Here is a 12,820-nt window from a genome sequence, read left to right as displayed (position 1 = left end):
ACCTAATGCTGCTTGTGGAGAGCACAGGTAAACAAGACCCCTCCAACCTTTTATTTCCCTCAACATAGCTGATTCACCCCTCCTTATGTGACACTTTACACCAGACAAGTGTCCCCAGATAAGAGGAGCTAACATAATACGCCTTTGTAAAAATAACATTTTGCCAAAGGTGATAAACCAAATGCAGCTCAACACACTTTCATATTTTGAATTACTTACATACAGTGGAAAACAAATAGTAAAGCGCTAAAAATGAAAATGAAGCATGCTATCTGAGGAAGCTAGTCTGTTTTTAGTTACGCTAGCCATAGGGATGTCACAGTCAATCAGTTGATTGTAAATTGTACAAACTTGTGATCCTTTAACTTTTTCTCTATTGGCATTATCAAAAAACAAACAAACAAAAAAAAACCCAAACCCATATCTACTGACGTTCATTGTTTATTCATTGCTTTCTAGCAATTGTTAGCATGCTGGTGGTTAAAATTAAAATATAACCTGTTGTTTTAGCCAGTCAGACATTTAGTTTAAATACCTCTGTGCCTAATAGATTTTAAACAATGTTTTTTTTCCTTCGATTAACAAAGCCTTTTAGTGGAGCAACCTCAGAGATGAGGTTCGGATCAGTGGATGGGTCAACAAAACATTTTTTGATAACAAGTTGACTTTGTGTTTACCTTAGGGACTTTTTTAAAAGTATCATTTACTTTCTGCTGGGTAGGCAAGCATTATTTGCCACTCTGTTAGTCATTTTAAAGGAGGCAGATGTAGAACATCATAAATTTCCTCTTGTACTCTTTGCCGAGTTGTGCCCTGTAACTGCCTGAAGCACGATGTGTTCATAGTTCATCTGCAAAATATCCATTTGAGAGCTATTTGTTGTTACGGTCAAATCGACTCATTTTATTTTGAGAGATAAACAAAAATATTGGGATCAAAATGACCCCAGTTGGTGTCACCATATAAACATAACAAAAATACTGTTTTCTGGAAATTATATAAAATGACATTTATTGAATCAGAGGAACAAAAAATCCTTTAAAGACTAATGTGGATTGCACTAAAATGATAACAATCAGGCTATTTTTCAGATGAGATTTTCAGATGCTTTAAGAAGAAATCTGTTAACATTTTATTGTGATGGTTGTTTCTTACAGTAGTTTGGTAGCACTTATGTGTTGCTGCTGGGATGAGGATTGATGGGATAGACACTTATTCTGGTCTGCAAACTGCAGGTGAACCAAAGAGGCAATTGCATATAAAGGAAAAGAAAGAGAAAAAACAGGCTTGCAATCTATAAATCCCGAGACACACTCACACTGATATCATCTTTGTCAAAATAGCAGGAAGCAAAAGGAGACTAAAGATCAGAGAAGCAAGAATGTGCTTTGAAGGTCACTGGTTACAGTCTGCACACTGGACAGAAAAAAATCTCATTTGGGGAGCTAAATGAGTAAAAGACTCTCAGTGACTATTGTGGTGCTCTTGATCTTCTTTGTTGCACTGCCCAAACTGCTTCAGCAGAGCTTCTCAGCAGCCACGGCTGAAAAAAATGTTGGTTTTACTGGGCAGCTAGCACATAAATGTGTGCAACTGTACAAGTTGAGAGACAGAGATTTGCTGAGAAAAAAGAAAATATGCCCAGTCAGCCTGCCGTAGCTTAAAGTTAAATACATCTGCTGTATGTGACAACAGAGAGCATCAACAGAGACTGAGAAACAGCTTGAAGTTTATTTATCTTGGACACTATAAAGATGTCATGCAAACCTGTCTTCACAAATAAATCACCTAGTTTGTATTTGAAATTCAGATGTCAGATTTAGCTGTATGTTTTTTCCCCCAGCAACTTGTTGCTCTAAGTAAACCATCTGCACCACAAGAAAGCTTGATAGACAATCCTAACTTAATCTTGTTTCAAAGCAAAGTAAAAATATCCCATTTCCCATTAGCAGTTCAGTGACAGCAGAAGAAGGAGAATTGAAGGCATCATTTGATGCCTGACTATTTTTTCTCACATTGTAGCTTTACTGCACTGATTCTCAACCTGGGGAAAGCGTAACCCAGAGGGCACATTAAAAAGATTAGCTCAACTAATTAAAAAAAAGGGAAATTACAAATTAATTTAAGAATTTAATGGGCCTGAACAGGTTTAAGCAGAAAACAGCTAATTACAAGTGATGTGTAAGCAGTTCTCATAGACTGCAGACTTGACATAAATAGCAAACATTAAAAAAATATCTGTAAGATTATTAGAGTTTTAAAAGTAATGGAAAAAAATTTTTTTAAGTAACCAAGATACCAAGTCTGTGGACTGTTTCACTGGTTTCCAGTTATTGTTGTTGCCATAAAGGCTATTTTTTGATTATGCAGTTTGTTCTACTGCTGACTAGCAGCCATTGTTTTGGGTTTTTTTTTTTTTTTAAAAAAAGGTGTGTGCCAGCAGGTCTAAGATGATTTTGGTGAGGTTACACTGTGCTTATTTCTCAGATTTTCTGTTGATGTTGTGTGAATCTGATGTGAATAAAGAAAAACGTAAATCCAGAGTAAGCAGATGTATGGTGGTAAAATGAGTCACCATAATGAATCCATCCATCTTCTTCGGTTTATCCGGGGCCGGGTTGCGGGGGCAGCAGCATAAGAAGAGAAGCCCAGACCTCTCTCTCCCACCCACCTCCTCCAGCTTGTCTGGGGGAACACAAAGACATTCTCAGGCCAGCCTCCCCCGTGTCCTGCCTCAGGACCCAGGACCTGCTACCTTATTGTGGTGGAGGGTTTGTGTGTCCCAGGGATCCAGGGGGCTATGTTGTCCAGGGGCTTTTGCCCTCTGGTAGGGTCTTCCATGGCAAATTGGTCCTGGGTGAGGGACCGAACAAAGAGCGATTCAGAAGACCCCTATGAATAGAACATCAAGGGAACAGTTCACCCTGCCCAGGTTACCAGGGCCCCACCCTGGGTGCCTGGGTGCAAGCGTCTAGAGGCCAGGCCTTAGTCCATGGGGCCGGCCAGGCACAGCGCGAAAAAGGGACATAGGCCCACCACCTGCAGGAGACGCAGTAGAGGTCAGGTGCACTGCATGCTGGGCGGCAGCCAGGAACAGAGGCCCCGGTGGACTGATCCCCAGCTACCAAGACAAAGTGAATCCAATCAAAATTATATCCGTCCACTTCTGCAGGTCTGATCAACTTCAATTCAGCACAGATTAAATACATGATGTATATCAAGACATCCAATGCAGAGCAAGCTCAGGATGTCCTGGAATCTGACATGTGCTTTGTATAGACAAACAAAACACTCAGTAAGCATCCTCCTCTTTTCACTCTGCTCTTTTTTTATTTTGCAAAGCTGGTTGAAAGACTTCAGACCTTGAATAATCTGCAGACTGATTGATGGGTATTAAAAAAAAAAACTGCAGACAAAAAATTGCTAGACGACATATTCAGACTCCCTCAGTTGTACAAGGTTTGTATGTTTGCGGTTGTAATTTCACTTTGCAAGGATTGAAGGTCTTTCTGTACTTTACAGATGTGCAGAATTCATCTGCTGATTTGTTTTAAGTTTCCCTTAATCCCTAAAATCTGTTGGAAAAGTCAATTAAGGTAAGATTAGAGACTTGCTGACTGATATTAAAATTCTCAAAAATCTTTGATTTACACAGTGGTGAACCAGTCAGTGCTGAACTGAGTGATTATTACTTTATGTGCTTTAGTGCATTGTGGGCATTGTCGAGCACTCCCATTAGTTAGACAGCTAAATTATTCACTGATTTCTTTTAGCCACTGAATAGTATATCTAGAATAATGACTTCACAATGGAAAAAATAAATCAGTGCAATTACTCTCCAATAAGTGATTGCTTGTTCACATCAAATACAGAAAGAGGAAGCAGTAGCGCTTCGCCTGGCCAGAGTGGACCTAGTGGGGGGAATGAACAGCAAGACATGCAATTAGCTTTGGCTCTTTTTAACAGTTTTGACCAATGAATATTAAAATGTTGGAAATGTGCTCCTCTGTTTGGCCACATGCTGTTTATGTGTTTTCAGCCGAGCTGCACTTAGGCAAATGTAGCACTTGGCAGACTGTTGAAGTTGTAAATTTTTAGTGTAAGCATTATATTTTCAGAATGTGTGATGAAAGTGGAACGAGCAATTACTAATCATATCATTTACATATGAAAAGCAAGGAAATGTGCATTTTAAAATCCTCTCATGACGTGATTACAATGACAAGATAGAAACAATCGTTTTGATGGAAGATTTTTCTGGTATTTGCACATTTGCAGCGATGGGCACTCTGACTTTTTTTGGGGGGTTACATTTTTCTCTGTCTCCTACTGCCTTATTTGTAAGTTCCCTGTGATATGTGAACATTCAAGACACACAGTAATATAATCTGTTATCTAATATCTATTGTCTGAGTGCTGCGGCTTTGGCTCATTTCTGTTGCTCAAGATGCTAGTGACCTTGGAATTTAATCTTATTCGACCCATGCACTCATTGTAAGTCACTCTTGATAAGGGTGTCGGCTAAATACTGAAAAATGTAATTTCAATGTCTCACCCACCCCTGAAATGTAATTTTTGTGTCCTTTTGATAGGTCATAACACATGAGGTGCTGTTTATGTGTCACAGCGAGGTGGGTCACTGCTGGATACTGTGCACGCTGTGATGGATGTGCTGAAAATATAAGCAACCATTTATAAACGAGAGAGAAAGATAAGTGAAAATCAATTCTTAGTGTTCACAGATATAATGGCTCTCTGTGGCAAAGTATTAGCCACATCAGAATGTGAGGTATACAGTGAAAAGTTTAAGGCACCTTGGATGTTTAGCTTCTCATCCATTCTCTGTAAGGAGGAACTCCGACTGGTCCCAAATTCTGGAGCATGACAATGAGCTCAAACATCCCGCCTGAATCATAAAAACACTATCTTCAGCAACAAGAAGAACAGGAAGAACAGCAGGATGTGGTATTCCCCAAGGAGATGCTGAGATTGACTAAATGTGCAGAAAAACTGTGGTAAGTTTTCAAAAGTGTCTTGGACATTCTACAAGCCATCTGTGTACCAAACAGAACTGATGCCTTACAAATCGGTGTGTAAGGTACCAAGCAAATAAAGGATATACAGGCACAGGTGTAATTTTTAAAGAGTGTGTTTTATTCTAATCCAAAGAAAAAGTAATCTCAGAAATAGATAAAAACTGAAATAGACCCATAATAGAGGTAAACTAAGCAGAACTTTACTCCATAACACTGCTTAACTTAACAAAACCTTATCTTAACAAACAACTCAAGATATACATTAGCGGACTAAACCATTTAAATGCAAAGGGAGAAAGCAGCGAGACAATAACTAAACTGGCTGGCTGTTTCAGTCAGTTTGGTTGGCCTCTGCATTTCCACCAGCATCACCCTCAACCTCTTCCTTAGCTCAAACCAGGAAGGACTGCGGAAGCAGGCAAGTAAATCACAAAGGCAATAGTAATTAATAAGTAATTAATGCAGCTTCTATAAATCAGTGACAAAACAATGCAAACTCAAAGTATGCACCATCATTTAGAATACAGTGTAGTGCCATAAAGTGCATCGGAACAAATTAATCTCCTTCCTCTTTCAGCTATTCCCTTTGCTGCCACAGCAGATCACCCCGTCCCCTGCATCCTCTTCTGTCACACCAACCTTCTGCATTCATTAGATCCATGAACCTCCTCTATGGTCTTCCTCTTCTTCTGCCTGGCAGTTCCATATTCAACATCAACGGTCCAGTAACCTCCTGAGACACAGCCCACTCATTTATGTCTTCTGTAATGGACATTGGTCTATATCTTTTGACATATTTGAGCTACCCTACTAAGTCCTGATGTCCCCAATCGAGGACATCCTGGCCTTTGCAATGATATTCCATGTTTTTGAGTGGTCCTTTTAGCTCCAAAGAGGCAGGAAACACAAAAAAAGTTAAACTGAAGGATAATTTTTTCCCCTCGTTTCTCATATGTCCTCTATCCCTCCTCCGCACATGTCCAAACCGTCTCACTGTTGCCTCTCATGCTTTTTTCACCAAACGCTCAACCTGAGCTGTCCCTCTGATGTACTCATTTCTAATCCTGCCCGTCCTGGACTCTCGCAGTCAAAATCTCAGCATGTACCATCTCCAGCTCCACCTCCCGTCTTTCTGTTAGTCCCACCGTCTATGAACCATAAATCACAGCATAGGTCTCACTACCACTTTGTAAACAAATTCAGCAACTTAATTAAACCAAAGAAACTAAGTGGTTGTCATGTAGCTCTAGAGACTGCAAATTTACTTAAATGTGGGAATGTTGTGGGAGACTGAAACCGTAACTCTGTTTGATTTATGCGTGTGTGGAGAGTGGAAGAATATTACCACATTATTAATTTAACTGTGTGTTTGTGGTTGTGTACAATCACCACAGGTTGTTTTTTCCACCAAAAGAATTAATAAAGTTTTCCATTTCCTGCTGATTTTTTTTATTGCTTAATACTATTTAATCACAGTTTTATAAAAAGCATACTCATTGAAACGAGAAATTTATAAGCGTCTGTGTGCGTTCTGAAGAGTGCTTATACCTCTGCAATATGTACTCTAAGTGTATTCTTAACTATGCAAAAAGCAAGCTCATGTATTGAAGAAGATTTTTGAAGCATTATCTTGATAATCAAACTTAAACGTAAGTCCAGAAAGTGCAGGAGAGGAATCAGTGGAAACCTTGGGTGCTCATATACTAATAGCAGTAACTAAATGTAAGGAGAAAATGAACAGACTGAGAAGAAAAGTTCTTCAAGATGCAGATTAAAGTGTATTTTGAGCCCAAACTATGCTAATGTCTAAAATTGCACTTGGCATGGTATTGGGCCTCCTCCATATCTATATTCCGATTGGATTCAGAGAAGTCTACATCCTTCAAATTTCATGCAGATTTTATTTGCATTGTCACTCTCGCTAGCAGCACTTGTATTTGAGATAATATACACCCTTTTACAATGCTTAGTGAAAATGTACACTATCTTGACATGGAGAAATGCCTCTTTCAGAAATGGAATGACAGAGTAGTGCACACATTTAGTTTTTTTCTTAACAGACAGTTTTCTTGTCTGTCTCCCTGTCTGCTTTGCTTGCTGCCTTATTAGAAATCCCACCGGTTTTCATGGCAAGATGAGGCTGCATGGCATGTAGGCAAGCCTTACAAAGAAAACCACTGGGATCTATTAAAGGCTTGCCTTTCTTTACACTGACATGAGCCCACGTTCAAACTAACTACACAGTTCTTTAGGCTGAGGAAACTTAAAGTGCAAAACTTGAAAGAAGTGACTCTTATCTGTCAGTCTGAGGAATCATTAGCCTCATGCAGCATGTCCAAGAAAAAAATCTTCATTTGAGATTGTGGAGCAAAGTTGTAGCAGTTTCAAAATACTCTGCATACAGTTTTGATTGTATAATATACCAATATATTCACACATTCTGTCTAACAACCCTTGCTGCTTCATAAGAGAAAGCTTAGTTTCAGCTCGACAAGAGAATTATCCCCACCCACCCATAGTTTACAGCCGCGGACTGGAGCTTTGTTCCAAAGAGTTTTAAATCAGCTCAAAGAAAGACAAACGGTTTTAGAAGCAACATAACATAAACACAAACAGTAAATAATTCATTTCATAAATATGGAGATGCTAACTGTGACCATGGTTAATCCATGTTATGCTGTCGATTGTGCATGATGTTAATAACACGGGATTACATGCTTTGATATTCAGTGATAAATAGCTGTAAATCTGTAAACGCAGTTTATCTTGCTGTCCACTGACACCCATAGACTGACAACACAAGATAACAAGCCTGTGCTGAACATTTTTTCACATGCTGCCCACGGCTGATTGTTTTGGACATTGCAAGACTGACTGAACTGACAGTTTATTATACTGATTGGCCACTTTTGTGTTTGATGAATACAGAGAGGTTTTTGTTTACTGACTTTGCCAACAGCATTCTTCTCAGACAAATGCATTGCAATGTATTATATACTTCTTCTTTTTTCTTTTTTTTTTTTTACAATATTGTACTCTAATATTGAAGACAGCACTGTATTGTTAATTATGGGGCATTGTAGTGTGCGTATTTGTTGTGAACTGTTGAAACTGCTCTGAGAAAAAAGTCAGTAAAAAAAACAAAGACATAGGTATCCTCATGTAACATGCTAATTGCAGTTCATAGTGGTGGATGGCATTCTTTGATTGCATCCTGGCTGTGTGAGTTAGGCTTGAGTACATATGGCAAAGTGTACTGTGTGACCGATGATCCCATCTGGATCCCAGTTAGTGACAAGAATGGGAGTGTCAGGTGTCTCATCAACACATTTCAACAGGAAAGCTCAAGGGGACGAACAGCACACACACCCCGTCCAGCAGCTAATTAACACAAAGTGTGACTTTACATTTTTAAACAAACATGTCAGAATCCAAAATTAGCATACACGCATGATCAAATAAATTAGTTAAATCAACTGCCTTCAGAATCACCAACATTTTTAGCACACAGGAAAACCAGTAGAAAGCATTTCACTGAGTGTTTTACAGTCATGTAACATATGATGGCATTTTATGTTTAATTTTGTCATTTTATGGCTGATATATTGTTTTGTACAGGAATACGTTCCTGGTAAGTCCACACAGGTTAATCCATTCACATTTATGATAATCATTCAGCCTTTCACTCCAGTAGCACGTCACTCAAACCTTTATCCAAGCTTTTATAGCACTGCACATCAACCAGACTTGTGCAATTACAGGAAGAGAGACCACGCAGTCTACGAGAAAATGCAAAAGTTGCATCTCTGGGCTGAATGAGCTGAGCTGAGTTTTTGTGTTCACTTTGAGGTGACACACTTCCTATCAGAAGTGACACATTCTCAGCATGTGAATGAGATGAAGGCTACAAAGTACTTTAAATGCTGCAGGCTGATTGCGGCACTCTGTTGACATACAGTAACATTATTCTGGAGGAAAGGCTTTACAGCATGTTTCACTGACATTTTCTGTTCTCCATTACCTTGATGGCATTTATCCTGTAAGAGGAGGTGTGCATCTATCAATTTTGGTTCAGTCAGAAATCTATGACTCATGATGCAATAATTACAAACACTTTGATTTTAGCCTCCAAGGTTAAGCTCACGTGGAATAATTAAAATATTAGAGAGGTGATATTTGGCTTGATAAGTGACCACACAATTCACATATTTAACAGAAAAAAATACTGGCTGGCAGTACACAGTATTATAACAGGATTAAGAGCACGTTTACCTTAATACAGTACTATGATTGTTGGACTGACGAATGTGGCACCTTTTTGATTATTCTTGCCCTGAAGTCAATGAGAAATCCTCAAGGAAGACATTCGCTTTATTTTATGTGAGCTAGCGCATTGATCTTGGCGGACAGTGGGGTTACAATAACCCCCCTCTGACTGTACACATACTTTATTGTCTCTGCTCACAGCATTTGTTCACTTGAAGTTTTGGGGAAAACCCAACAAAAGTTCCTCACTGGAGCCAAAGACCAGTGTCTACATTAAACGCACAGCACAGAGAATTCAACTGTCGCCACGCAAGCACTAAAAGTGTGTTAAAAACAAGCTCACATCAGCTCACTGTACTGCCACAAAATTCAATGCAATTGTGCTTTCACGTTAGAATGAACATCGTGACTGTCGCCAAGTCCAACATTGAGAGTGCATTAGACTTGAAAAAAGATATATATTCTATATATACACACATATACTTCACTTACCTTCTGCAAGCAGGCGCACCGCATGCACAAAGGAGGGGTCCAGGCTGTTTTTCTCGGACACCAGCTCAGGTAGGTACTTATCTGGATGCATCTTTATCACAGCAGACCTCTTCACCGGCAGTGCAGGTGAGACGACAGGAGTGCTGAACGTCACAATGCAACTATAACCCTTGCCGCTCCTGCTTCTTGGTAGCTGTAGTCTACCGGTCTTAATGAGGAACACCAGCAAAACCCCCTCCAAAAATTGGTCTTCCAGTGTCTCCCGAGATGCTTGACTGGGGTAGAGGTGGGGGTGCTGATTTGTGATTCAAAGGTGTGAGCCCATCTCTGCTACCGCTGCCTGCTGCCTCTTCTCGGCACCCCGCCAGACTCAGTGGGTCTGCAGACCGCGCTGCTCCCCGCCCCTCAGCAACATTATTGGCCATATTCTGGGACTGGCGCTGCTGAAACACCAAGAAAGGTCCCCACTGAGCGTAAAGGAAATGCTCAGTGTTCTTTAAGGGAAATGTTTTAAAAAGGATGGGGTTGCATTTGGTTGCTGTTGACAACGGTTTCTGAAGCTGGAAACTTTAATAATATTGGATATAGTACTCCGCGGAGAACAAATAAAGCATGCTAGTAAAGTTTTGTTGCGCTAACAGACTGTACCATATAAATGTCGCTTAATTAAATGTTTTTGTTTTTTTTTATGCAGCTCGTGAGTTTCAAAGTAACTACAAAGTCAGTACAAAGTAGCCCGCAGGCATTCACCTATGAGGGACAACACAACTATTCATGGTGCTAAACACTGGCTGCTGTCTGATTTGTTTGTACGTATTGAATTTGTCTTAGATAACCAAAAACTAGCTTACAGCATACTATTCTTCAGACTCCACATCACATGATCCACTTCATTAACTCTATTCCACACGCTAAAGCAGGGGTGTCAAACATAAGGCTTAGGGACCAAAATCAGTCTGGCAAAGACTCCAATCCTGCCCCACTGGACAGCTTTGGAAACTGTCGACAAAGGCATAGATAACTTTTGACTGTATTTTCGTGAGTTTTACACTTTTGCCTTTTGATAAAGGTTTAACACATGGCCATTGATGCTATTTTTGTGTTTTGTACTGTCTACCACAGAAATTTCTCGGAGGGGGGAGGGGGGGGGGTTAAGATACTGTGTATCCATTCCACAGTATCCATTGTGCACATAAATCAACCTTTTTCTGTAATTTTTACATCTTTAAGTCATACTGACAGATTTCCCAGCAGCATTTCTTTACCATGTAGAAAAACCAAGATATACTTTTGAAACTGAACATTATTTTTCTTATATCAAAATGTCTCAAGGTTTAAATGTGCAACTAAACTTCTTTATGATCAAAGTGGGCTGTACCTGGTAAATGATACAAAATGAGTTTTACATTGATGCTGTAAAGGAAGTCTGGCTGTATTGTCACAGAGTGAAACATATATGTCAAGGTATGCATGCTAAATAATCCATTCATTAGTTTTTCCATGTTACTTAATGAACTTATGTCAGCAAAAACAACAACAACAACAAACCCCCCCAGATATGCATAATTTGCAATGCTGGTCAGATCTTTTCCTTACATCTTTGAGGTGGATTCCCTCTTATGGCTGAAGAAGGTCAACTCTAGTAGAGCTTTAGCTGCTTGCATAGTCAGTGGCAGACTTGGCTTAAAGAAGCTTTAATATAAATAGATATTTAATAATAAAGTGAATTCTTCACTTACTCATCAAGAGCCAGCGTTAGTGGTGTCTGCACTGTAAGCATGAATGTTTATGTCTCATCAAATGGCTCTCTTGTCCCCAAGCCATGATATTGACTTGAATCCAAAAGTCATCTTCGGCACAGCATGCAGGCTGCTTTACTAACTCACAAATTAGATTTGAGCAGATGAGGCTGGTGAACGACCAATTCTGGCTCCACTTGACCTTTAGAGTTGTTTCTCCCCGCACTGTTCAGAATCATAAAGGCTCCTCGCAGCTGCAAACAGCAATGCTTTGTGAATATGAGTCAATTATGTTCATAGTATTTAGGATTCTTCTCAGTTTTGGTAGAATTTAATATCTTCTGAGAAACCAGAACATTTGTCTTGGAAAACTAGTGCTGTTGTTTTGGGGTGCTCTGTGGTACATTAATGGCTGGAAATACCCATTAAACTGAGCCAATGGTTTCTTTCATTTAAATTGTGTATTGGCATTGAAGATTACAGAGTATGACTTTTTTATGGCTTTTTAGGGTGATTTAAAAGACTGTTTTAGAGGCCAGAATACCCAAGCGGGTTTGTCTGACAGAACTATTTCATTAATCTGCTTGTTTCTGTAATGCCAAACAAGCCTTAAAGGAGTTAGTATTGATTAAAACTTCACACTTACATCCCTTTTCCATTTATTTTTCATTAAGTTCTTCTCTCTATGAAATCAGACACAGCTTTATTTTTCTTCTTGAAAGCCTAAAACAAGCAGCTATGCCCACGTTGGCCAGTACTGTCTTTGCATTTCATGCTCGCTGGACCTTCACTGATTTAATTCCATTCAATAAAATGATTTATGACAGCGTTAATGCAAATCATGCTGCTGTTGCTGTGACTATTAATGGTAATTAGGGTTATGACAGTTAATGTGTTTGAGTCTTGTAAGTCTATAGTATGTTTGTAGATGTAAACTAATGCAGGCACATCGGAATAGACACACACCACACACACCAACAGATGAAAACAACAGCAAAAAAAAAAAAACACAGACAGCTTATTACAAACTATAGTTTTTAATATATTTCTAAATATTTTTATAGAAAAATGTCTGCTTTCATCATCTCAACGAGATGGAAAATAATCCCAAATTAAGCCAACACAAGACTGAAACTAGCATTTACTAGTGGAGGGGCAAAAGCAAATCAATTTCCAAAAACTCCAATCTTAACATTCCAAATTTTACTGCATAAAAAAACTGTTATATTTCTTCTCACTTCAACTTTTTATTTTTAAAAATAATGAAAGAGATGGTTTTCTCTATGA

General features: G+C 39.1%; 1 protein-coding gene across 4 annotated transcripts in view; it reads right to left on the bottom strand.

Moving 5' to 3' along the window:
- The window catches only part of khdrbs2 (KH domain containing, RNA binding, signal transduction associated 2), a 73,162-nt gene extending 62,380 nt beyond the window's left edge, over positions 1 to 10,782 (bottom strand). For 2 of the 4 annotated variants that reach the window (XR_014877674.1, XR_014877675.1), the window contains exon 1: positions 9,795 to 10,781. Coding sequence is in view for 1 of the 4 variants with exons in the window: in XM_085183253.1 (XP_085039379.1) it covers positions 9,795 to 9,885 (91 nt within the window). In the remaining 3 variants the exon portion in view is untranslated. Of the gene's footprint in view, positions 1 to 9,794 lie in introns of all 4 variants that reach the window. The other 2 variants (XR_014877676.1, XM_085183253.1) reach the window with 2 other exon arrangements.
- Positions 10,783 to 12,820: the final 2,038 nt, after the last annotated feature.

This window comes from Neolamprologus multifasciatus, chromosome 13 (genome assembly GCF_963576455.1).
Source record: "Neolamprologus multifasciatus chromosome 13, fNeoMul1.2, whole genome shotgun sequence".
NCBI classification, from domain to species: Eukaryota; Metazoa; Chordata; class Actinopteri; order Cichliformes; family Cichlidae; genus Neolamprologus; species Neolamprologus multifasciatus.
The sequence above is the reverse complement of the archived record's forward strand: the minus strand, read 5'-3'. Positions and strand labels throughout refer to the sequence as shown.